At 35.7% G+C, this 27,942-nt stretch overlaps 1 protein-coding gene across 4 annotated transcripts in view; it reads right to left on the reverse strand.

Annotated features, from left to right (window-relative positions):
* DGKB (diacylglycerol kinase beta) overlaps positions 1 to 27,942 on the reverse strand; it is a 329,155-nt gene that overhangs the window by 55,290 nt on the left and 245,923 nt on the right. For all 4 annotated transcript variants that reach the window (XM_058820489.1, XM_058820474.1, XM_058820483.1 and 1 more), the window contains 2 exons: positions 26,009 to 26,099; positions 20,246 to 20,441 (listed from right to left, as the gene is read on the reverse strand). In XM_058820489.1, the coding sequence (XP_058676472.1) occupies positions 20,246 to 20,441; positions 26,009 to 26,099 (287 nt within the window). The remainder of the gene's footprint in view (positions 1 to 20,245; positions 20,442 to 26,008; positions 26,100 to 27,942) is intronic.

The raw sequence follows: 27,942 nt of genomic DNA on the forward strand, positions 1-27,942 counted from the left end.
ATATCTAATTTCCTGACTGATATTAAGAGCCTCATTAATAGTCTGAAATTTGACCATTAATGTCACATGTTAGTTGTTAAAGAACTGGAAGTTTCTAAACCTTAAAATATTCTTACTCCTTAAAATACAAGATGTGTAGTTATATATCTGGCATCTAAGTTTCCTGGGACTCAGGAAAAAAATAGGTAAACTAAAGAAAACAGCCTATTCATTGTTTGCTCCAACAGAGGCTTATTCAAAAGAAGAGATAATACTTTGATTACGTTTATTGAAAAACACCTGTAAATCACTGCGTTGGAAACCTGCTTGTTGCTAAAAAGGTTATGAATAGCATAAATAATTTCATGTAGGATCTGCCTTATGTAGCTGCTTATTATGTTTGATACTTTTTCACTTAATAAGAGGACAAAACAATGAATGCTGTAAAATGATTCAAATTGCCACTACTCAAATGCAACCTCTTAGTTTCCCGTACTCCAAACATTTGAGGGCTTATGGCCTCTAGACTTCCAGATGCAGACAAATAACCTTCCAAATATTTTCCTTCTATTAATCATATTGAAAAACATATCTCTACTGAAAAAATAAATAGTCACTTATTTAATGTTATTTCTACTTGAACCCATTTGGAATGTAGAATGCTTCACAAGTATATTGAGTCTTATGTTTTTAAATAATATACATCAATATACATGCTATTTTGCACAAATTATATATTAACACTGATGTAGACAAGAGAGGAAGAAACTCATGTTTCACTTCCACCTTCACATAATGCTTTTCTCATTATCACAATTGAGCCTAAAACACATTTCTATTCCCAAATCATATTAGCATTGCTACATCTATATATCCATACCTGTAGGAACAAAAATCCCAGTGACTTTGACTAGATATACCTTGGAGATAGTTGCCTTTTTCTGTTACAAAAAGAAAAACCTTTGCAAGGGATCAGAGACATTCCCTGCTTTTGGAAACAGAAGAGAATCTCTTGATCTTTCTGCAGGAGAAACACATCTTTAAAAACAGAGCCATCAAAACCTCTCAGCCATTACCAAGGGGCTCTGCAGCATATTGATCCCCAGAAGAGCGAAGGTGTGAGCTCATGCTCCACCTCGGTCTGACAACCCCAGATACTGCTGCTCGGTCCCCACCTGCTCCTTGGGGCCTGTCTTCAGTGTAGGGGGGGGGTACAAACAGCTGTGAGGGCAGAAATTTCTGGCACAGCTGCTGGAGAACTCTGCATCTGTCATGGCCTAATTCAACCAAGTCTCTCACCTGGCTTGCATCATATTGACTCCCACACACAGAAATAACTCAGAACGATTTTAGCATCTAGAGGCTTTATTGGCATTCCTGTCAGAGCATGGTCACACAAATGTAAATGAAATATTGACACATTAAGGAAACCATTAGACAGTAGGAAGAAGGATTACCACAGAAAAGCCCTTCAGGTTTACCTTATGCCCCTTTTAGACTGTCCTGTCACAGCTGCATTGGTGAGTGGGCTATTGGAACACCTTTTTTTCATCAACTCCACCTCAGCAAATATTTCTGAAGGCAACAGTCCTGTGAATAATTAGCTTCAGTTATTCATGACCATGACTGAGTCTGAATAACAGACATGACTACAATCTGATTCATCTGATCTACTTCAAATACCTGCCTCAGAGCACAAAAGGAACCATGCCCTGGTTAGGCAGACAGCTATGGTGCAGCTACTGCTGAAAGGCAAATGTGATGAACAGCAGAACTAATTTCTAGGTCAGGATTTGCAAGACCTAGACAACTGGGCAATTAAAACAGTCTACTTACTTTCTTTAGTTTCCACTTTTACTTTTTTTGGGGGGTGTCTTTATCTACCTAGGTCTTACCCAAATATGAAGAGTAATTCGGAAGAGACCTTTGCTTGTTCTTCAAGGCAGATGGTAGGAAAGAACTGTAAATCACATACAACACAAAAGTCTAGGTATTTTCTACTTGCTTTCTAAAAGAACTACATGGCATTCCCTATAAAAATGAATGGAAATAAATTGGGTTTGGATTTATTTCTAATAATAAGGCATGCAGTAATAAGGCATACCATCAGTGCAAATTAGGAGCCATTCCTTTTATGAAGGATCTTTAGAAACAGGGATAAATCTATTTACTTTTTATTTCCTCAGTCATTTATTTAATATTTTGATTCATACACATTTAAGTATACATATACAGTGAATGCTCCATCTTAAAACATTAGGATCTATTTCTGTGCAAAGAGGGGATAACTTCTGAGAAATTCACGGTTAAAAAATTGAAAAAATTTTGTAAGACTTAAGCATAAACCTGAAATTGTATCCTAATTTTGGGTCAAATTCTCAAATATATCTTGATTTTGAACTTGATTCAAAGTTCATCAACAAATTAATTTTAAGTGGACTGCGCAGGTTTTTAATCATAAAGTAGTCAGTAATCCAAGAAATTAAGAAGACTACAAAAGGTTGAACAATTCTTTAGACTTATTATGGCTAAATTAAATTTAAAACAAGATAAATTGAAAACGTATTTAAAATCTCATGGAAGCTTATCCTTATGTTTCTCTGAAGAAGATATAATACATACAGCAGAATTTTACCCATATAAACAGCTGTACTGCTATTCTACATGCTATTGGAAAGAAAAGTCTGTGCTAAGACTGCTTCTAAAACATCTTAGTAACTTTGGGTAGATCTTTCTAACAGAAAAAAATGGTTTGGGGTTTTTTAAAGCATTTTTTGTAAGCAGTTTGCAGATATTTTATGCTGAGTTTTTTGAGGAAGCTGCGTGCATTTTCAAACAGTTGTTCAGAGACCTCTCTGCAGTTACTAGCAGGATTGGCTCTTACCACTGTCATTCCCTTAACAATGTCTACTGACATTCCACTTTTGTCTTCAAACCAGATGTCATCCATTACGGAGAACATTCTCTCCACAGGTGCATTAGTGTCTCTGCATGCCAAAACAAATTCAGCAAGGAGCAGGAGATTCTAGAATGTATGGTATTTTTTCTAAATTATTTACAATTTTCACCCATCTTTCAGTGAGCTTTCTGCACCCAAAACCCCATGACTGAGGGAAGAGGAGAAACCTCCATTTGAAGGCAGACTTTCATTTCAGAATGCATAAAGGCTCCATTATTTAAAAATAAAATAAAAATGAATTTATCCTCCCTGTGGTTTTGGGACTATGTTCTGCATGCTATTAAGAAGATGGAGGAACTGGGTTTAAGAAGAAACTCAGATTTGAATACCAGTGACCTAGTAAACAAAAGTTTTAGAGATGTGTTTAGCACTGAAGGGAAAAAATACTCTTTTGACAAGCAGGCTTCCATAAATCTATGTAACTAAGTTAGTCCAAGTAAATTGTGATACTCAATTTGCAATTCTGAAACCTAGAGGATTTAAGCCTCCATTACATTAACTGAGGCTGCACTGCAAGTCAGAAGTGAGTCCACTGAAATACCCTTTTATCAGTGCCTTAACACTGGACTGTCTTAACGAGCATAGCTACAGTCATAACTGCATGAAAGGCAATGGGACAGGGACCTAAATTTTCATGTCAAATGAGATTTCTCCTGCATTATACTGTTCATGTTTTTCACCTAATGTCTTCCACTTACTCTGGTCTTATCTTGGGAAGGTTAGTGCAGAGTAAGCTGGGATCTATACTTAAACTGCAAATCCTTTTTAGACATTTGTAGTTTATACTAAAAATGCTATTGTGTGGGATAATGTAGGAGCACTTCCAGTGCTGTTAAATCATACATTCAGCAATTCTTCCTGAGTAGAGGCCTATATATTCAGTGCTAATTACTGCTGACACTGCATGGATGCAGTTGCTGATGGCTGTGATATTAGTGTAAACAGAGTCTGTAATTAAAAGACCATGACTCTTCCTATACAAACATTTCTTCCTGAGTATCTCAAGCAGTGACGCATATTTCAAAACCTGCTCAGTATGTCAGGGAAAAATTGAAGGAACACCTCAGGTGAAAGCACACAGTTTTCAGATGTTCCTAACTTTCAAATGACAACAGTATTTCTAACTTGAGTTTATGAAATTTTAGAAGTAAATAATGTATTGTCTCTCTTACAAATCCCTAACCTCTCCTTTTGCTATTCTTCCTTGTTATGGGTGGCAAAAATTGATAGGGCCACTAGTCTCAGGCAGTTAGAACCTATGTGTAATATCCCATATCCTTGAGATTTTTTTTTTCTCCAAAGAAACATAATTTTTTTTTTCTGTTTTTTTAATCTTCAATCTTACATCATGCAATTTTCTGTGACTGAAAGAGCCAAAAAGTAGACCCTCCTTATTGAAACCCAAGCTTTTCAAAAGAACTTGAAAACTTCAGGTAGACAACATGTGGGGCAAAATAAATTAGGCTTTCTGTGAAGCAGGGAAGTGGGACAGCACGTACTTTATCTACTAAATTCCAGATACTACTGAACCATCACATCACTCTTCCTTATGGTGGGAAAGAATTCTCATTTTTTTATTCTTTCTTGCAGGAGACTGAGGTGGCTTACAAGGTTTTATTATTGTAGGGGAAAGTGATATTATTCTTTATAATAAGCACAAATTAATCTCCTCTCATAAGGGGATTTATTATATGCCATTCAGATACATAACTTCTATCTCTGGACTAGGAAAAATCATGTAAGAAGTTGCAGGAATGTACATGGTTCTCAGTGAGGGGAAAAGGTGACAGTGCTCTGGGAGCCTTTCCTGCTCACAGCCTGTTAGGTTGGAGGGTTATTATTATTCTTAGAACCAGGGGATGTGGACATCTGTCAGCTTTTTTCCCTCACATGTGCAGCAACTGTGTGTGGTCCTCTAAATGAAACTATTAGCTATGCAGTTCTCTATTCATGTACCAATTCTGAGCGTGCTGAATTTGTGCCAATTAGAAAGTATTGTCTTATGGGTGGGTGAAATGGGGATACACAAATATCATATTAAAGTAAACAATTGCTTTAAAATAACTTCTTTTTCTTAACTTTCTCTCCAAATTTTAAATCTATTCATTTAAAATGAGAGTATATACTAAATTAACAGGTTTGTTTTTAAAAAGCAAGCTTGTTTTACAGCAGCATGCTGAACTGGATGATAATCACTGTAAGAACAGCTGCTGTGGGAGGTCAGGGAAGTCAAAGAAGAGAAAAAGTAACCACTGCCATAAGAAGTTGGGTGATCTCTAGATGCAGTTGATTTAGTTCACAATGTCTACATTACTAAGAAGACTGCATTAATAAAGACTGCTGGGAACCAAGGTTTACATTCAAAAGTTGTTAGACACATAAGGATAGGCCACTATACTCATTAATAAGTATCCTGTGATTGCACAGGTGTTTACTAAATACTTGGGAAATGTTCAGCTGATGCACAACAAACACTCATATGCTTCATAACACTGAATTAAGAGATTTACTTTGTTTACTGGGTTAATTAACTTTTCAGATTAGGGCAGCCTTCAAGATTACATTGAAAACAGAGCCACTGTAAACACAAATACTTTACAGCATAAATCCTACAGCAGCACTATCCTCATGGAAAGCCATCTCAACAACCATGTCTAGGCTGAATGTAATGCCCTTCTGGGGTCTCAACATACAGTATGAACCATTTTCTATTAAGGGGAAGGAAGACACACTGATCTGACTTCCCTGCCAAAATAACTCAGGTATGCCACTTCACATCCTCTGCCATTTTTTGTTGCTAGATGTGTAACAGTGTCATCTACCATGCTGTACAAGTAATATATGTTAGTTAAATGGATTTTTCTTTTTCAATTATCTAGCAACATTTTGTCAATTATCTAGCTGCTCACATTGGCAAGACTTGTCATAAACTTCATAGATCTGTCAGATTCCTATAATGATGGAACATATGTTAAGAAGAGCCCCAAATCCCTTAAAAAAAAAAAAAAAAGGAAAATCAAACATGTGGCCTAGACCAAAAGATATTTAATGCATGTACAATGAAAGGAATCTAGTGATTTTTGAATTCACTGGTCACAATGTCACTCTCTCTTTCATGTTCTTGCAAGTAGTTCCTCTACTTTTAAAGCTAAAAGGCCATCTTCTCTCCTATTAGCTTTTGTTTTAACACAGTCCTTTCATTTCCCCAGCAGAACACATCTTTTTCCACGATCCAACTGCCAAGGGAAATTTTCTTTAACTACCTGTCTCTCAAAGCCACCCCAAACCTTGATATTACCCTCAAGAGATGTCTGACAATTTGGGGATTTTTTTCAGATTTTGATAAGACAGACTATTTGACACATTTTTCAAGATATTCAAAATAGATTTTATAAAATCTTCTAGTTAGCCTGTAAAAAAATAACTTCTGAATGCTAAAGCACTAAACAGACATTACCAATTTGCCAGAGGTAGTCTTAACACACTTTTGGAGAAAGAGATAATATGCCATTAAGCATACTAGTTTCCTCATTAGTTTTATAAAATAGCTCTTCTTCTATTTGTTCACTAATAAAAAGACTCATACTCAGAAATGTGAGCTACCAGAAGACAAAAAACCTTGTAAATATAGTAATAATTTTCTAATGGTGATATCCTTTGACTCTGGCTGAATCAAAGTAATGTGAAAGTGAACTTTTACATTACCTTTAATCATTCAAACAACCAATTGCCACCTCACCCACAAAACCTCTACCATACAAAATGAAATGAAACTAGATAAATATGGTCAAAGCCCTTGTCATCTGTGTCTTTTCTGGTACTGACAACAAATTACCATGAATTTTCTGGCATATGACTACTTCATAATTCAATGTAGAATACAAGACACAACATGTTAAAATAATTTAGCAAAGCAGACAATACTTCATGAACTCATGAGTAAGAAGTGATAAAAAAAATTGTAACTGTACCAATGCAGTTAGGTAGATGATGTCAAATGTTCATATTCAGACAGAATACATCTGGGGTAGCAAGAACATGTCTGAAAAGAGACATTCTGTTCATCACACAGATCTTGGCAACCAGCCTCACAGCTCAAAACAGAGGGTCAATAGAAGCTGCTTTAGACTCCTTTCCCAAGGAGATACAGCGTGGCCAAAGAGAGATGCCCACATGAGACAGCCCTGTCAGTCATCCACCTGCATTCTCTCTTTTCCACAGGGATAATTTTAACTATGAGGTAAATAAAATGAAAAAAATACAACAATTTATCTAGCTGGGATAAAAAACCCTGGCATTTTCATATGTTTTACTGCAATCTTTTTTGCTTATTCATTTTTATTAAATTGACTTTTTAATATATACCAAAATCATAACTCTGAGACAATCCTATTGCAAGAGAATGAAATGCATTACTAGGGGTCACCACTCAACACAAAAATTAGCAGATGATCTTAATTTTGAATACTCTAAATACACATGTTTTAAAATTTTTATCACAACAAGCAATGTTAGAATTTATGTTTAGTGTTATTTCTTTCACGAAGGAGAAATTATTTCATAGAGGTCTGATCAAAGTGACCTCTTCATTCTTTATATTCAAACAATTCTTTTGGTACAATATAAGCAGGAAACTAATACATTGGAAAATTGAAAAACACATCTATTGCAGTCACATATCATGACTTCTTCCCTCCAGTAGATGTCCATAACGCAGAAATTTTTCTTTGCTTTTTATGTTAATACTGGTCTGATGCTTACTTTAAAATACAGGTTATTACAAAGTAATTGAAGAGTGTGCTGTCTTACTTTATTTACTCCCAGTTAGAGCTTGGTGCTCATCAGACAAAGTTTTACAAACCTGGACACATATATAAATAAACAGTGACATCACCACAGTGATATTTGAATTAATTCTTTGTGTCTCACTATAGAAAAGGCTCCATAGGATGAAAATATTAAAAGTAAGCATGTATCTCCTCATGAATGGATATCTAAATAACTATCCCTAAATATTTTGGCAATTCTATAGCTGAAAAGCATTGTCAGTATATATAAGACTAACCATAAAGATTTTTACCTGTAGAAAATGATAGTTAATAAATTGTTTCAGACAGAGCTAGATTAATCAACTCCATCACCCCAATTAATTATACAGCAATTATTTTCTGATGTTTTAAATGTCTTCTGATTACGTCTTGCTCAGTAATTCTCAAGGTGCCTACATCTTAATATTATTTCCGATGTTATAACAAAAATTGCTGATTGTTTCTTACTAGCATAACTTTTTCAAGCTCTAAAGACTTAATCATCCATTTTATCTGTTCTTAGGTAATGGTTCTAAACATCCCTAAGCTGGAAAAGAATATTTTTAACAGAATAAATATAAAAACTCAAGTCGTGAATAACTTTTTCCACATAGCCTAGAGAAAATGGCCACCTATGAGAAATGTTTTACTATCTGTAGAAGGTCATATAAATACAAGGTCACTTGCACTCTATAAAGCTTTCTGCCATTATTTCTATAGGTCTGTGAGCCATTTGGGATCCTGAGGTCCTAAATTTTCAACTAATTTTTCATAAGAAAATAGAGTTGAAATCAAAAAAAGCATGAAGTAGGAGGTCAGTAAGGAGAAACTTAAAACTTTAGAAGGAAAATTACATCCCCAACTATATCCAGAGTCCACATAAATGGGGTGGGGGGGGGGGGGGGGAGGGGGGCAGGGCTTTCTAGAAGATACTATTTGCTCTATTTGATTTTCAACACGAACTTACAATTTAACATGTGCCTCCTTGTTGACCATCAAGGGGTTTAGCAGGTCTGTAAAGAAGAGATGAACATACTAGGACTCCATCTGAAGCATCCAAAAAGGATCATTTACAAACTTTAGAGGAAAAGGCAGGGAATGGTGATCAGAAAAAGTAATGAGAGGATCAATTCCAGTGCACTCTTTTCCAGTAGAGGCGAGAGTTCCTTTGTGTTTTCACTTGACAATGCTGATTTTGCCCATGGGTGGCTATTCTGAGGCCCTTTCCAAAAAGTAATTCCCCAGCAGAGAACTCTTATTTCTGAGACTGAATGAGGAGCCTCTAGGACAGGACTACAGGGACAGCTAAGCCTATGACTGAGTGAATAAGAGAGATGAAAATAAAACTAATTACATACTGACTGCCACATAAATACAATATAAAATTGTACTTCTTAACCTTGCATTCAGCAACCAAGCCCTCAGATTTTAGCAAATGAACTTTAGATCATAAATTCTTAAATTTTTTAGAGTGCAAGGTCTCGACAAGCCCCTGCGCAACCTGATCCAATTAGACCTGCTTTGAGCAGAGAGGGTAGGTCTAGATGACCTTTGGAGGTCTCTTCCAACCTAAATTATCTTTGGGCCTCTTATTCTTCAAGCAGGAAATGTCCATTTGATCTGTGTTTGTAAAGCACCTAGTGCCCAAGACCTTTGGGTGTTACCACAGAAAAAATAAATAATAATCACTAACTGCCAATTTGCTCATACACTTGATATAAAGCATTACAAGGAATGGTTTGGTCAGGTTCACATTATTTATTGGATTCTGAAATTACTGGGGTTTTTGCAAGGATATAATTTTTCCTTAACTATAATACACACACAAGAAAGAAAAACATAGAAGATACAAAAATATCATCTCTAATCCATTGCAAATCTATCCCTGCTCTAGTCCATATTTTGAAAAAGGGTTTCTTAATGGTTGGCAGCTGAATCCCCTGAAAACCACAAGCCAGCCTTTCTGGTAAGATGAAGTTATTTGACTAGTGTCCAGAGCTTTCTTTATATAGTAACACACATAGAAAGTATTTACAAGTTCCACTGAGGATGTGCAAACCAGAATAAGAAAATTCAGCTCAAGCTCATAATTTTACTATTTCTACAGTGCTAACAACTATTGAAAAGATGTGTCTGAATACTGACAAGGAGGATGATGGGACAATGCCTGAGCCCCACACAGGGGATCTTTAAAATTGTTCAATTAGCCTCATGCAGATTTCTACAGCATGGAATGCAATGCCAAGGGGAAAACAAAGCCAACATGGGGACTTTAAGCTGTGCCTTCTCAATATCAGGGAAAGAAGCACAGCCAGAAAATGTATTACCTGCAGGAATCACCCACTGGGGCTATAGATAGGTAGCACAATTTAGTGCTATCAAAAATCACAACATATACAATAAGTGGTGAAATTTGTACCTACTTGGATTTTGCAATTAAGTATATACCTCTGCTTCACTGCTATTTTTCTGATGTCAGATTTCAAGGACTTTTGATGGTAATAAAAACCCACCCACTGACACATACGAAAGATAAGCAGTGTGTTTGCAACCCTGCCACCTGGAAATAGCAGGTCCAGAAATAGTTGGCGCTAAACTTTAAATAAAATGATAGAATTCTTTCAACCTTTCTACTCTCACTGTGTAAATGCGAAAGTAGTGTAAATCTTGTTGACAGTTATTGCCATATCTATTGGCACACACTCAGCAGCAGTTTGAGAAGTGTTGTGCAGCATGGCTAGTGCCCATTACCTGTCTCCCCATATTTTCTTACAATTTATTTTCACCCCAGCAGGCAGCACCTCACAATGCCATTAATTTGTTGGGCAGCTCATTCTTTCCAACACGAACTATTTTATAATGTCTTCTTATAAACAACCTGGTGGTTCACTGGCAATGCTCAACAGCGTCAGGAGGGAGGTTATGATTTAAAGGCAGCAGGTAAAAAATTGAGCAGGTCACAGAGATGACATTGTTTGACCAAACCTTCTCTCCTCTAATTTCACTATCGTCAGCACAAGTGCACAGAATCACCAGATTCACACTTGGTCTCCACACTATGAGCCTGAAACAATGCCACTATCAAACAGCTCTTTTTGTTGGTGCTTTTCCTGTACAGCATTTTGCTAGCTGACTACAGTTACAAGAAAACAAATGGAAAAAGAAGGAGAAAGAAGAAATCTTTAAATTGATTTTAACAGCAAGTATGGAAAACCCCACCCAAAGCCCTATCTCCTTGCAGAGTAATTAGGCACTAGTAAAATACTTGCATGACTCCAATATATATTTATAGCTACTTGTATTTGACTGCTTTGGTTAATACAAGCCTTTGCAGAGTGAAAGAGAAAACCCCACCACTAAGAGATAAAATTCAGTCTTTTTAATATAACAAACTGAATCTCACATTTCTGTCTTACTACACTCTAAACACTAATTTCCTCTTGTAAATTTTACTTCTACCTCCAGTAAGTAATGCAAATGTATATATACAGAACCTGAGATCTTACCAGGTTCTTAACATCATCAATATTTTTAGAATATTTTACAGATATTTTTATCAGTAATACTAATGTGTGCATTAACTGGAGCTGTCTCTCCTGTTGTTACTCAAAATTAAATTGCTGTCAATCTGACACCTTTTGCAGACACTCAAGGAACTTGAAATTTTCTATTAACAAGTAATAGAAAACTAAAATGGATCAGAGGATATGATTATGTGTTACAGCAGCCAAAAACGATCTGCTAGGCTATTCTATTTTTATTTCTGTATCTTTAATCTAAAAGATTCCGGCACCTGGGGCAGGGTTAAATGAGCAAACAATCTGAGTAATATGCTATCAGTATTCCTGGGGAATGCTTGTCTGCCATTACACAAATTGAATACTGCAAAATGGTTATTGAAGCTTTTCATACAAAGGTCACAATATAAAAACAGATCTTTGGCATCAAAAATTTCTTAATGTTAATCTAAGGCATAAATGCAACTATACAAGTATCAATCACGTGTAAAGAGAGCCTGAAGGGGTTAAGCCTGTGTCAGTCTTAAATTCATGGAACCTTTCTACTTAATTTTAAACATTTTCCATGTGCTTGCAATGTTTTCTAATAACAGGCCAATTCCTTCACTCACACAGGAATCTAAATTGCAATAATCATATGCATTCCTTCTCCCAAGAAAGGAAACACCTGTTGCAGTTGGCTAATTGCTGACTTTTTGTAAGCTTTCAAAAGAAAACTAACATTTACAAATAATTTATACCTGAAAAACCTCAGAAGCAGAGAAACACATGAATTTTAAAACTGATATGAAACTCATATGTTGAGGTAGTAACAGATGTTTTCACTTTGTTAATTAAAGAAAAACTCTGTATCATAGTATCATTATAGGATATGGTTATTTTATAACTAAGATGGGGCTATTTTCTGTTCCATTTCACTTTTGCAATAATTGTTATTCATGCCAGTATACAGCATGAGAAAATAAAAATTAAGCCCTAATAAGAATGAGAATTAAAAAAGGGTATGTGTACCTAAATCAATATACAATGTAGAAGATATATTCAATGAAGACTTTAAGACATTCATTCACTTGTTTCTATGGAATCCTTGGTGATTTTGAAAAAAAGGCACATATTTCCACTATTACAAACCTCAAAGGGTGATTTAAACCTATCTTTTTTAAAAATACCTACACATGCAGTCATATTAGTAGTGCTAAGACTTGCCAAGACTTGCTAATCATTTCCAGCCTTATTCTAATATAAAAAAAAATGTGAAACTCTGCCCTAAGCTATGGTACTTTATTTTCGTTCACATAAATCCAGTCATTTCAGTCATTTCACTCAAAAGGAGCAATAGGAGTTATGCCTTGTGCTAATGCTTTTATACAAATATCTAAATTTGAGGCATGACATCGTACATTTAAATAACAACTACTCATCTGCTATATCTGCTGTTATCCCACTAAGCTGGACAGGTTGGTTGAAACATGGTAGCAAAAGTATAGTCAGAACAAGATCAACATGGAGGAAAGACTACAAGAAAAAGTTCAGGAAAAGCAAACTTATACTTCTCCTGCCACATACAAATGAGATAGTTACAGAGCTTCACATCCTGCAAGGTGTATTTTCAAATAACAGCCAAGTCTTTCCAGAGAGTGTTTCAGGAGGCAGGATAACCACTGCCTTCAGTATTAGAAATGGAAAAACAACTATAAAAAGGAAAAAAGCCTGGGTAGGCTGATCAGGTTTTGCTAAAACAAGAAATGGTATGTATTACTAAGTCTGCAACAGATAAGAGAAAAAAACTCCAACAAAATATGTGGATATTGCGTTCATGTCCCTTATCATTTATGTCTTAACTAATGGCTGTCATACAGGTAAGTGTTCATTTACCCAGGTTAATGAGGTGCAAGGCTTAGGAAGGGCTCCCCGCAAAGCCAGGTTAAGCACTGGGAATACTGTGGAACAGGTCACCTGAGCCTCCTGCAGACACCTGTGCCACAGCCCCTGCACAAGGTGCACATTAGGGCACACCCCTCCTTCCAGGTCAGCCAGACCTGGGCCAAATTCACCTTGAATGCTGCAGAGGAGCCTGAGCTGCTCTAAGCAGCTGGCCCAGTATGAGAATGCACACCAGCAAGGTGATGTTTCCCCTCTAGCAGCTGAAGTGAGCCCCAGCAGAATAATGCAGCAATGCTGATAGCAGAGAACTTGGTTTGATTATTTGGAGGCCACATTATTGGTGTATCCTGAAACAATAAGTAACTTCCTACTTCTTGTTGCTACTTAACATGCCATCCCTCCCACCCTCACCTTTTTCTCTGTAGGAACCAATTTACTGTGATTTTTTTTTTTTACAATAGCTAATTTCACCTACTGCATTTAATGTCATAGGAGTTATACATGTAAAGCCCTGTACTTAGAGATAAGATAGTCCTTTATGCCATTTTAATCAATCTTTGTCATGGGTATGTTACTTAATAGCTCTGTCTTCCTATAGAAAATGAGCAACTTAAGGGAAATGAAACTTTTCAAAGATACATTTTCCTTCTGGCAGACTGTGAAATACACCATAATTATCCTCTTTCGATGAATAACGTTTGAAAGAAAATGAACATTCTGTGCACCAAAAAATATAATACAATGACAATCTCAACTGCCTTGTAAATAAAAGGAAATTGTTTTTCTACTATGATCTATATTGCACAGAAACATATATACATGCTCGATAAATATAAAACCAAATCAGACTATTAAGCTATTTTTTAAGGTCCTATTAATTTCTAATAACAATAAACTCAGTATTTCACAGCCAAAAGGCATTGTATGTATATTTCTGAAAGACTGAAACTGTGTTATGAATTATGGGCTCTATCCTGCACACTGATGGAACTACTTGTATAAGCGAAGCTTGGACAGAACACAGCCTCTTTTAAACAGAAGAGAGGGAAAGATAATGGCCCCCCAAAACTTTATTGCTGGAGGTGGGAGCATAGGGGTAAGTGGGGGTGGAAGAGAAAACAGGAAAAGGTCTTTTCAATAGCATAATAAAATCATGACATTCCAGCCCACATTCCATTCAATAGCATAATAAAATCATGACATTCCAGCCCATATTTTCATATTAGGAAAACTGTACTATCCTTAACAGCTTGGTAAATGTTTGAACTGAGATCTTACAAACTAATGGTGCTATGCACAATTTAACTGAACAGTTAGAACAAAATGCCATTCAGCCCTTTTTGATATTGGAATGTGTCATTCCAGTAAATATGTCATTCAGGAGTATGAAGCAAAAATAAGAAGCCAAGGACACACAATCTTCATATTAGCTAATATGAAACAAAAATATTTGAATACCAACATTTCCCTCAGTCCAAGTTTTGAGTTAGGAAAATTACAGCTAAATTTGTTAGTTCAGGAAAAATGTGATGTTTGTGTCTTACATCCTTTGGTTTTTAATTTTGCTTTTCCTTCTCTCTTTCCCTCCCTCCTCCCCCCCCATTTCCTCCCTAAAACACTGCCTCTAGAGGTAAGATGCTACCTTAGATACTTACTTGAATGCAGGATAAACTCTCTTTTCCTGAGGTGACTCTATCTACTGGCTATAGGGTTGATATTTTAGACACTGAAGTTAATGCCACACTAACTTTAATAGCTCCCACAATTATTTCATTTACTGTAAATAATACACACTCCCAAAATAGTAACAAAAAAATCTACACAGAAGTATGTTGCCTTTAGTTAAGTTTCAGAATAGATGTGGAACATGTGTGGACAAGAAAAGAAATACTGTTTGAATAAATTTATAGTTTTTTTCTAATGCTTAGACTAATGTTTAAAGTTGAATATCTTAACATAGACTAGCTATGAAATAGCTCTAATTAGTTTTTTTTTCTCTGTGGTAAGGTGCTAATGTCTATGTTGTAAAAAGCTGTCTAAACAAGATACAAAGTAAGGGCTATTACCTTATGTAGCCATGACATCATCAATAACATTTAATAAAAATATTATTATAGAGAGTTCATTATGCATGCCTTACCACGTCAAAAATAACCAAATGTCTACCAATAATGAATATACACTGTGTATATTTAGTGTATATATTACACTGACTGTGTATATAGTGTACAGTTTCAACTTTTTCAACAAGGAAAGGTCACCTAGCCAGAGTACAGGTTATGAAAGACCTCCATAAATTAAATTAGACAGCTAGCTCACAAAGTTATAAGCTGTTTAGGGAGCATGTCAGGAATCCTCTATCTATAGGGAAGCATCTCTCTCCCTGTAGAGTGGAATTTGACACCTAATAAGAAAGGCATTTTCTATTCTCTTAATATTTATGGATATTTTGAAGTGTTTTAAAGGCCTTCACAGCCTCTGCATGTTTTGAACTGCTTTTAACTGCAGTGAAGTGCCTGCATACACATTATTCCATTTCCAAAGCTTCTGCATTTCCATTCAGAAAGTCATAATGCAGTTATTAAAAGAGATTTCCACACAGAGTTATTGAATCATACTGGTAAGCTTAGTTTATGCCTAGGTGCTGTGATATAAATGCACATTGTCTTGAATTCATCTAATAGTCTGTGGAGTGACAGCTCCCTGTAGCTCTTAACAAGGTGCACAGACCAACTTGGTAAGGACTTGGTTAAGTATCAGTGCTGGTGATGTACAAAATAAATATGAAAAAAGTATTTCACTGAAATATTTATATTCTAAAGGCTTCATAATACGTATTGTCTTCAAGAATGAGTCCACTGAGGTGAGTGGAACCACTCATGCAAAAACAAGTTCCATATATTTCTGCCATTAAATATGAAGAGACTAAAAGAGATCCCATTTCAGAATAGGGCTCTAACTGAACTTCAACAATGAAATCAAAGCATAACAACTTCCACCCCAAGGGAAACTTCATTTAACAAAAAAGTTTACTGGAGAAATTTAAAAAAACCTAAAACCTCCTTTTTGTCACAAAAGGTTTTAAAATTTTATTTAGAATTTCTGTGAGGAAGAAAACTGTTTAAGACTTGACATAAGGGGTATATATTTTTCATGCAAGACATGTTGTCATAATTTAACTTGTTTTAGATGCAATTTGCAACCAAGTAGTGCACTTATTTGCATTTATGTTTCTCAACTCATAGTTTTGTTTCAATGCAATATGTTAATCTTTTCAAACTACTGACTTTTGGCATTTATCAGTATCTGTGAATATCAAAAAAGAAGTCCTATCTAAATAACCGGTAGTTCACAATAACATCTAAAATCTGTAAATGGCCTGTGGATAGATGTATCATAGATGTACATACTAGAAGATTTTAAATAAAACAACAATTGGAAACATTGCAAGTGTGAGATTCAAAATGTCAAAACACTAAGTCATCTACTTTCACAAACTGTCACATATACCTGTAGTTACATTTTTTCCAAATGCATTAACATTTTAAAATAGAAATTGAACAGATAAATTAGAAATTAAAATTAAATTAAATCATAAAACCCACATGAGTTTTACCCTAATAAAATGTGATGAAAGACCCTCTCTACTTCTGTACAGGAGCTGAAATGAAATCTGTAGTACTTTTTCCACTAACAAGGATTATGATAATACTTAGTATGCTACAGCTAAATATGTTTGTTTTTTTCCAATTAGTAATAAGCTAATCAGACAAATACATTTTCATACATGTTTTATATTAAAATATTACTAGTTAGAAATGCAATACACACGCACACATATGCTATGACTGCTGAATATTTTTCTTTAGCATACATGCACAAACCCCTAATAAGTAGTGTATATTTTGAACCACTCAATTTCAATACATTGTTTTTCAGACAACATGCACATAATCACATTGTTTCCTAAGCAGACACCCATTTGATTACTTAAAGTGCAAATTGTGGTCTGGCTATGGTGTGTGCAGAGGAGGATAATGTGAAGGGCAATGAAAAGACAAGCATTTTTACATCAACAGGTGGCAATGCTAAACAGGAAAGAAAAGAAAGAGGGGAGTGGAGTTGGAGAAATATACCTTCCCTGCATTGTGCAGATACCTAAGAAAAAAAAAAGATTTGGCAGAAATTTGACCCTTTTTCCTGCAGTGATGATCATGTTGCATGTACATGGCTTGCACACGAGAGCATGGGAAGATAGCAGCAGGACCTCACAGAGGCTTCTTGGGCAGTTTGAGAAGTTCTCCTTGGGACGGCTCAACATGCTCCAGGGCAACAAACTACCCTGAGTGAGGAGACAGCTTCCAAAAGTCCATGCAAGTACCCCACCTAAGGGCTCAGAGTCCTAACCTTCAACTCATGTATTTACGATCAAGTTGTAAAATGAGAAAAGCAGAGACAAGAATACAGATTGATGCACAGTTGTACTGCAATTGAAAAAGTCTAAAAGTAAATGTGCATCCTACTTAGAAGTCCCATAAAAAAATGAGATGTAAAAAAACAAATACAATTCAACACCAAAATCTGATATATATATATATATATATATATATATATATATATATATATATATTATACATTCACATATATAGATATCCATAGGAAAACATGAGGATTGATTGCTCTCTCCTAGGAAGTGCAGTTCTCAGTTGTCAAGTGATTAGACACTTTATTTGGACATAAAAATAACTACAAGGATGTTCATTCAGAATAAGTTAATAAACAGAAGTTAACAAGCCGGTATGTATTTATCATGGTTCCCAACACAGCAATACCTATCTCTGCACCAGGTATTAATAGCTTACAAAATGTTTTCTTCAAACTAAAGAGTACAATGTGCCAAAAATACACAGTGCCTAAGAAAATAATCAGCTAGTGAAAAACTCATAACATTTTCAAGTGAGAGTCAGTTATTTCCCCAGTGAGTAGATTCAGATTTATCAAAACTATTTGAGAAGCGTAGACATAAAATTGATTGAATTCCATTATTCAGCAATAATCTTGAATTCCGAGTTGAAGGAGCACATTCAGCCTAAGAATCTGTCCTAGCTAGTAGAATTGACTGTTTTTTGCAGTACAAGATAGGAGTGGGCCCATTAAACTAATCAGTTGGTTCTGACATGTTCACCTTCATTTCTGAGTTTTACTTTGGGTTGTTTTAACCTGGTTTCATGGACTAAACATGCACTTGCAGCAGAGCATGTAGCTCCCATCCCCACACACCTCACACCTTTAAAAGGAATCCACTTTACATGCTCAAGACTGCTCAGTGTTGCAAACTGGAACAAAGTAAGGGACCACTCTGAAATCCAAGAAGGATTTCACTCCTGCTCAGCACTGGAATGCTAGTGAAGATGCAAACAATAATACCATCTCATAGTACTCAGTGATGTGAGAGGTGATCTAGTTTTGGATATTGAGAAGTCAACCTCTGCTTTAAAACTGCCTTTGGATAAAGCTACTTCCATCCACAGTGCATACAAAGTGATTTGAAACCAAGTAATGAGAACAGTTTTTCTAAAGTAAGGTGCTTAATGTCTGTATTATGAACACTTAGACAGATAACATGGGAAATTCTATTCAGTCTTTAATATTTTTATTGTAATTTTATTTTATCCTGTCCAGGAAAATGGAAATTGAGTGTTGCAACGCCCTTTTAATACATCAACTATAGTCAGAAGATTGAAATCACTGTTAAATGTGTATCAAAGAGGCACATAATTTCAATAATTAAAGGAAGTGATAATGTCTGTTTCACTACTATCAAGAGGATAAATGTCCTGTCTCCTTGTGTTCAGGAGCAAAACAAAAGGAAAAAATTGGGTGAGCCCTTTACCCAGCAGCCTCCATCCTTGAACATCAGGGCATAACACAGAATTGTAGCACACTAAGCAGAAGCTTTGTGCCTGGTGAGACTTTGGCTGACAGAGTGAATGGCTAAGTCACACTGAGACACTGAGAGCATAAGTAAAATTGCTAGCGCCCACAGAAATTGAATGCTAGTACTTATTGCAGTCTCTAAGCCATAAAAAACTACTTTACTCCTAAACTTTTGTCATCCGGATAATTTAGCTGAATTAAAACTAAAATGTGTAATAATGAACAATGTTATAACTAGTGACTTAAAAATTACTGCTGATGAAATGTAAAAATAGGATATTCAAAACTAGGAAAGGGATCCCAACAGAATAACAGTTAAGTCCTTATCTTTATAAAGTCTGAATAATGAGGAGAAGCAAGAAGCTACTCTGAAGCAAAAGATAATCCTTTTTGTAGGGTAAATAGAGAAAAACAAACAAACAAAACCCAAACTGTTCATTCCTTTGGTGTGAAGAAAATGATGGCTTATAATCACTCAGGCTTGTGACGTGCAGTCAAGTGTTACAATGCACAGTATTCAGATTCTCAGAGAAGAACAGCGATTATTATTTATTATTGGTTTTGTCAAGAGTTATGTTTAATAATAAAATTTAGTAAGTGCATCTAATCACCAGGAAAGTATATGAACCCTGAAAAAAATGATCATGCCTGTGCAAGCCAACTACAGCATATGTATTCAAGGATTCATACAGCATTACAACATAGTAACATAAAATGTATAGATAGCTTGCTCTTTTTACTCTGAAGTGAGTTCCCTCGCCTCTGGCCAAAGCTTGTTAGAATCAGGGCACAACTATCCCCAAGTAACTTAATGTCAGTTTCTTAATTGACATTAAGAAATACTATAAATGCTCAGGAAGCACCTTCCAACTCCAAAATCTCCAACTACTTCTAGACTGAATGTCCCAGTAGCCAGCAGTGCCACATGGTGTGATTAGTCTGCTCAAGAGGTAGTATCTGAGGCAGGTTTCCAAGTGTAGAGACTGAAATTAGCAGTACATCTTTGTTTGTGCCCTTCTGGCAGTATTTCCCACCAGAAAAGCTAAATGCACAGGAAAGGAAATATCTAAGAACTGTCTGTCCTTTTCCTTGACAAGGTCAATTATATAACCAAGTTGACATTATGTAGCCAGATAGCCTGTATCAATCTGTAAGCTTACCTTGGCACACAAACTTCAATTCCTTGGCATCTATAACGGTGGTTCTTTTATCTGACCTCTTCTTTTCTGTCCGACGGTGGCTTCGTCTTTTCTTTGTCTCTCCCCAAAGATTTGATCCACCATGCATGCTTGGGATGTTTAGAATGGCAATTCCTTCCAGAGAGATATTGATTAAGTCCAGCTGAATTCCATCACACTGATTAGAAAGGAAGGGAAAAAAAAGGAAAAAAGAAAAGAAGAGAGAAAATAGTAAGAGAGAAAGAAAAATCTGAATGCTCTTTTTCTCAGATATTTTTATTCAGCAATTTATCATTCTTAATACTGCTAATAGTTTATTCAATGTTTACACCTAAGAGATATACTTGTATCTGAAAAGGAGGTATGAGATAAGAACAGATCATTAATCAGAAGGTAAAGTAAGATTGCTATTCAGCTTTTGATTGCCTAAGTGTGGGACCATTTGGTACTGTCTTGTTATCTGATAACTATTCACTGACCAAGTGAAATATATTTCTAGCTTCACTACAGATATTAGCAGAAAAACATTTATACTACCAAAATTTCTTTATCAATAACTGATTTTTTGTTGCCTTTTCCACCTAAATTTTCTGCCTTATGATTTTGCAGTGAGACTTGTAATTCTTGCAACTGAGTCCCTTCCCCAACAGATGGAATACAAAGTCCCTGCAGGCAGAGAATACATAGACTTATGGAAAAGGTTCTAAGCAAGCCCCAGGAGCACAGAAGAGGACACAGGTATTCATTTCAATCCAAAGGCACAACAAGCATATCAGCATAGGGCTATGGCAGACTAGTGGCTCCTAGCAATAACTAAAATCAGTAGAAATGGTTACAACAATTCCTGATGCAGCTGCAGCAATCCTTACCCCAGAACCTTCACCAACCAGTTCTCTAAAATATGCATCACTGCTAAGGGAAAACACAGGCTGTGGAGCTAAAGAGGAGGCATCAGTGATCTAAAACCTTTCCAAGGCTCACTGGACACACAGAGGTAATCTTAGTCTACGGGATAGTCCCTTCAGTGATGGAATCATACTCATCTTGTGTCACTAGTGTGTATTTCTCATGCTTCCTACAGCAAACCTGGACTTTAAGACATTTTATACAAGCATATTTCTATGCCAAATCTGGCTTCCAATATAAAGGGACCATATTTTTCACTTCTGGAGAATGGCTCAGGGATCTTAACATATCAGCCTGCCCAGCATTATACTGCAGCATTTTCTTAGGTGGTTGAACCCCAGCATTTGCAAATACAGTTCACCTGAGATACACTGGATGAGGTGAACCCAGCTTAATACACCTAGCCTTCACTGGCTGTAATTTACTCAAGCTACGTCCTCCTCTCTACCAACATTAGGAAGTTCTTAGCACATATAAAATGTAGCAAAATACTGAAGAAACTCCACAGGAGAAAATAAACCACAATTTCACGTTACTACAGTGGAACCTGCAGGTGGAAAGCAGAGCACCCAGTTCTACTCATTAGTTAATTGAACCAGCCAGAGCTGCCTAGGATTCATGTACTGGCACCCTGGCTAGAGATGGAGTAGCTTCATTCCTCACAACACAGATAGAGCGTATGGACATCCTGACAAGTCTTACAGACCATAGTGTAGAGCAGCATATTTTTAAAACATTTGCTCCTATTCCTGCAATGTTCTGCAGGCTTGTAGAGGATCCAGTCATCCATTTCAAATTCATTAAGGGTATTATTTTGCAATTCCAACACACAATAATCAGGGAGAAAATGGGAAAAATAATTAAGCATTCCTCAGTAGAAGTCCACTGACATCTTGCAGCTTGCTGCTCTGTGGGTCACTGGCACTTCTTCCTCTCTGCCTAAAACTTTATTGCGGCTTTGAAGAAGAAAAGCCAAGTACAACACAAGAAAAACTGTGAATAATTGTTTATTCTGAAACTCTCTGAGATCATAAAACAGAACTGTATTATAATGCACACACATCTTAATTCTTCTAAGAAGAGCACAAATCGGGAGGGAGAACAATTTCAACACTTAGATTTCCATTTCATAGTTGCTCTTCAAGAATCAAATTTCAAACCTGTGGATTACATTTATACAGGGAAAATTTTAAAGTCAAAAGGCATATCTGAAAGCGAATTGGCAGTTGTGGCAACTACTGTAATTCAAAGTATAACTTTTTAAAACCACTTTTCTTACAAGAATAAAGGCCTAGGTTTTCACTGTCATTTTTGGAAGCAAATTGTGGTTTTCCCTAGTATTTTATATGTATTAAATACTAAGATGATTTATTTTGCTAAAAATTCTGCTCATGTGTATGCTCACTTACTGCTATACATTCTAGATAAACAGATATTAATTTCATAATTAAAAGTAATCTTGTGTAAATACCCTGCAGGCCTCAATGAATCAAACACATACTGTGTGTCAGGCCTCCCACTGTCTTCAAGTGGAATGTACTGGCTGGATAATTAGATAGTACATATTTTTTAACCTTATTTGCATGCATATTATATCTTTTGCACACTGACAAGCAGCAGTAACAACAAAAGTCAGATTACCACAGGGAATTCCCACAAAGAAGTCTTCATTTCTTATAATTTGCAGCCTAAATTAAAATAATTTGATCTTTGACAAGGATGAAATGTCAAGCAGAAGGGGGTCCTCTACAAGCCACGGCCTGTGGCTTCTGAAATCTGCCTAATTTATGTCAGTCACTTCTTAATACATATTTAAGTATTACACGAGAAAGATGATAAATATGCAATCTGACACCTTTGGTATTTCCCTGCTGTTAATTTATAAAGGTCTGGCGTCCCCCAAACTGACTGGAATTATTTAAATAAAAGAAGAATTGTGAAATAGGATGGTGCGGGGTCTAGCTTCCATTTTCACTCAATATTGAGCACAGCAGGTAGTACACTAAGACAATTATGTGAGGAGGCCTCAGAGTCCCCCAGTGATGAGCAACTTTCTGAATTAGGAAAGAAGCATTTCTTTTGTTCATACACAGACAAAAAGTTTGCCCTACAGGTACCTCTGCATAGTTCTAACACATTTATATACTACAAAAACAAAACACACGTGTTCTGCTCCTTTTCTTTTTTCTTTTATTTCAAATAATGTAATGATGCTGTTAAAAACAAAAGCCTACTTTTAAAATGTGGAGTATGCCTACCTAGACAAAAAAGAAACTAGCTCTTCTAACTCTTTTTTGCCTTCTTTTCCAGCCTCATTCACTTCTTGGATATTATTGTTTATACCTTACTTATTGTATCAATTATTTTCAGATAATCTCTCTTTTGAGAAAATACATATCTATGCCTCAAAAGAACTGATATTAAGGCTTTGCTGTGAAACCAAGAGCAATATCAGGCAAGTGTACAGGAATGTTTTAAACTCCTTTCTATTACCCATTAACACCAGGTGGTATAGAAGGCTTACACTGCTCCCACTATGCTTATGCAGCATTGCAGGTATGGTCCATGCCACTTTTACACCACATCTATACCTACTCTTGTTAAGTATCTTTCACATAGCTTTCTTTTTTTTTTTTTTTCTGAAGTGGAAATAAATTGCAAGTTCTCTAAATTGTAAAATCTTCAGCCTTGTTTACTGACACATTATTATTGAAAATGAATAATTAATTTTGTCCTAGTTTTTGTTTGTTTGTTTGTTTAATTTTGGTTTCTTACCCTTTAGAACCTCTCCTCAACTTCTTACATCTGATTCTGAAAACAAAAATATATCTTATTCTGGATAACATAAAAATGTTATGTCCAACTTTGTTCTGCATTTCACACAGAAGAAAACATACAGAACATGAGTAAAGAATGTATGTCAGAAAAACCAGCTTAATTAGGTTAGAAATCAAATACAAGGCGAAACAAATATTTGCCCAGAGAACATTTGATCACTGTCTAACAGCTCAGAGATACAGATCCTTAATCTTCTCAGGCTTTGTTCATTCAAAATTTGGCTGTAGAGCAAGCACATTCTTTGCGCATTTTATGTGGAATGAAATGTGGTCTCATGCACCAACCTCCCATTTACAGTGACATCCCCAAGGGGCATCAGGTTAAAAATCAGACTAAAATGCTGACAATATTCAAACAAGAAACATTAGATACAAGCATACGAGCAACATTGTAATTTAGTCATTGTAAATAAATACACAAATAACCACCTCCTAATAGTTCTTGTAAACCTTGGAAATTATACTTTTTGTTTCTAATTGTATGACTAATGGTAATGACTAGGATAGATGAAGTGAGTATTAACAAAAGTGCCTCATATACTGGCAATGTTACACTTTTTTGGTATTAGTAGTTATTGACATGAATACATAATAATTACACAACAGACAGCAGCACCACCACAAACTTGTGTACCTACTTGCTTGCTTTGTGATGTTAACAATTAATCATTCTTTCAATGGCTAAAACAATAAAGTTCACATCTTAATATGTATCAGGATACATGACTTTCTCTAGATATCAGTATTTTATTAGGAAAGCCTGCTCTTCAATTTGTATTTAATCAAAAGGTACATTTAACTTGCAGTTTCTTCAAATCTAATCAAACCAGGTAAGCATTTCTTCTGATAAATAACAAAATATTTTTCATGCTACATTTGCTTACACTCATGTGTGTGAAGCACTCTCTTGGGAAGCAAGGGTGATTTTTTTTATTAAGTTTTTTTTTCTTAAGACTTTCAGTGGAGTTTTGTTTTATTTTTATTATATTTTAATCTAACACGTGAGGAGCAGGTTTTCACTTCAAAGAGAAACATTAACAGCATAACAGGCAAGTGTGGCACTGCTGGTCTTACAGTTTCAGTCTCAGTATTCTCTGCTACTATTCTGCTCTCAGGTACATGGTTCCTTCAGATAATTTCAGAATTCACCCTTCAGGAGGCTTTGACTGGACTCCATAGCTCCCACCAGACCTCTCTGAGTGCCTCATGCTACTATACAAACACTCCACTGACACATGCAGTTTCTCATTACTACTGGAAAGGAAAAGCACCATAGTCCTCTTGAGAAATTATTTCATTATTTAACCTAAATTCTCAGGTTTTTATCTTCACTCATTTCTCATTTTTCATGTACTTATTCATAAACATCAGATGCCCAAACAGTTTATGTAATTCAGCCACTTATTCTAGCAGCCATCAAAGTGGCAGTGGCACATTATTTTAAATTCCCATTTTGTCTGTAAGTATCCTGTGTCTTTTTAGTTAATGTTCAATGTATAATGGAATGATGACCCCTTGTGCAGAGAGAAAAGCTATTTAATGAAGGGGAATAATTCAAAAAATATATATATTCTTTAACCTTTATTCAGGAAAGTACGTACAATTTTAGGGAATTGAGTTTTAAAGGTTATAAAACCTTGGGACCTAGAAATAATAGGATTATTTTTTTTTTATTTTAATCCTGCAGCAGCTCTCACTCCCTCCAACAGTCTTTCATTTTTCCACCTGACCTAGCCACACTCCCTATTGATTTCTAATGTTATACTTCACCTCTTGACCTTGTCTACTGTATTAAGACTTCACTAATCATCAAACTGAACTTTGTTCCAGTGTGCAGGGCTACACTACAAATAGATATGATAAAAATAATATTTTGGAATATAGGGTCGAAAGGATGTGCACTGCTTTGCCTTGTTGGATTCAGGCACTCTGCGCCCTTGCTCCCTGTATTTCAGCCAAACTGGTGACATTTCAAGGATAAAGGCAACAATTAGTTTCTTACTTCTATTTCTACAGATTCATGCAGCTTCTTACAGGTGGCTGAGAAAGTTTCCGAAGTGCCAAATTCAAAATACCAAAATTTGTTCTTCATTCTGAAACAAGAAAAAAAAAAAAAAGAAAAGAAAAAAAGAAAGATCTTATTCACTATCAATATGTGACAAAAGTGATCATCCTGTCTTCCACTATAAGTAATGGCAAAGGCTTGGGAACATGTGACATCCCATTTGAAATAGATGAGCTCATAATTTTCAAAGCTTAAATGTTGGTGTCAAGTTGTATGATATCCCCTAAAGGGATAACAGGAATATGTTGAACTGACAGGTTCAAATGTACCTTTGACTTTTCTTTTTCAGTGACTATCAGAATATTTTTTGTCACTTAACCAGTGACATGCCTCAGAAAAATGTATCGATTTTATCTCATGTCTTACACCTACTATATGATTTCTGATTCCCAGTTAACATCTTTATCCTGCAGAGCAGTAGAATGTGCAAGCAGGGCAATCCCATCATGAACAAGAGCCAGGAAAAAACGTAGCTTGCCTTAAGCTAGTTAAAAGGCAAATGCCTGTTGTAGATGATGACAGATGAAATAGTAGAAGGAAATAAAAATTCCAGATCTAACAATCTTTAGATATTTTGCAGAAGGAGAGCTGTATTACCAGGTAATTCACTCATAGACACATTTTAAATGGGCAATGAGACCTGCATCTTGAAGTTCATTAACAGGTTTCAGAGGAAAATAAAACTGGATTAAATGCCAGTAAATTCCTTAGTTTATCATGACAGCAGGCACAATTTACACTTTTTTCTTTTTAAATACATAAAGATTGAACTTCTGTTTTACCAGATTTATTGCATACTGTTAAATACAATCAGGACGCCAACAGCACCATTTCAAACAAGTATGTGTACTTTTTGTGAACTCCCATGAGTAATTATTATTCTGTAACAAAAAAAAAAGAAGCTAAACAACCACAAAAAAGATACTAAATTAGAATTCATTATTCCCACTTAAGAATCAGATATGAACACAGTTTCTTCACTTGAGTAAACTGTTCTCTGACACAGGCACAGCACATTGTGCTTCTAACTTGAAAACAAGAGTCTGCATGAGCTAGAAGTACAGAAGAACGAAACCAAAATGTAGATGACTGTAAAACATGTCAAAAGTACAAATCTTACTTTTAATTACTTCAAATTACATATAAGAGACTACTTAATTCCTGTTAAAATCTACTTAATGACTCTTAAAATCACAAAGTAAGAAGAGGTATTGCAGTACTGGCCATTTCCAGAAACCTGTTTGTGTAAGAGCCAGCAATTCCTGGTGCAGCATCAGAAGGCTGTAAAGATGTCCAACCTGGCAGCCTGCACAGAGTTGGGAAGAGAAGAGTAATAAGGAAATTACGCAATTCCAATGGAAAAATTTACAGGAATTTCCAAAGGTTTTTACACAGCAAATCTGAAAATATTTGGAAACTATTTTTGAGAACCTTCTCTCAGATAAATGTCATCTTCTCAAAGGAGCTCCAGTAGGGCTCTGGCCTGATTCAGGTCCAGATTTCTCAAGCCTATGAATGGAAGTGATCCAACCATGCTCCTCCTATACCTGCATTTAGTTAGCACACTGCCATACTGACCTGGGATCAAGTCCCCTATTTATACCAACATACATGAAGAAATTCAGAAACCGTTTGTTTCCAAAGAAATGTGAACTATGTCTTGAATTTCCATTGGGTACCTTTGGAAAATATGGATGGCTCTATTTTCACACTACTTTCTACATAGGGATGATCAAAAATAAAAAACAAACAAACAAAAAAACCCTCACAACCAATCAACCAAAACACAAACAACCCCCTCCCAACAAACTAAAACCCCAAACCAACCAAACAAACAACAACAAAAAACCCAACCAAAATCCCCAAACAAA

This window comes from Ammospiza caudacuta, chromosome 1 (genome assembly GCF_027887145.1).
Source record: "Ammospiza caudacuta isolate bAmmCau1 chromosome 1, bAmmCau1.pri, whole genome shotgun sequence".
NCBI classification, from domain to species: Eukaryota; Metazoa; Chordata; class Aves; order Passeriformes; family Passerellidae; genus Ammospiza; species Ammospiza caudacuta.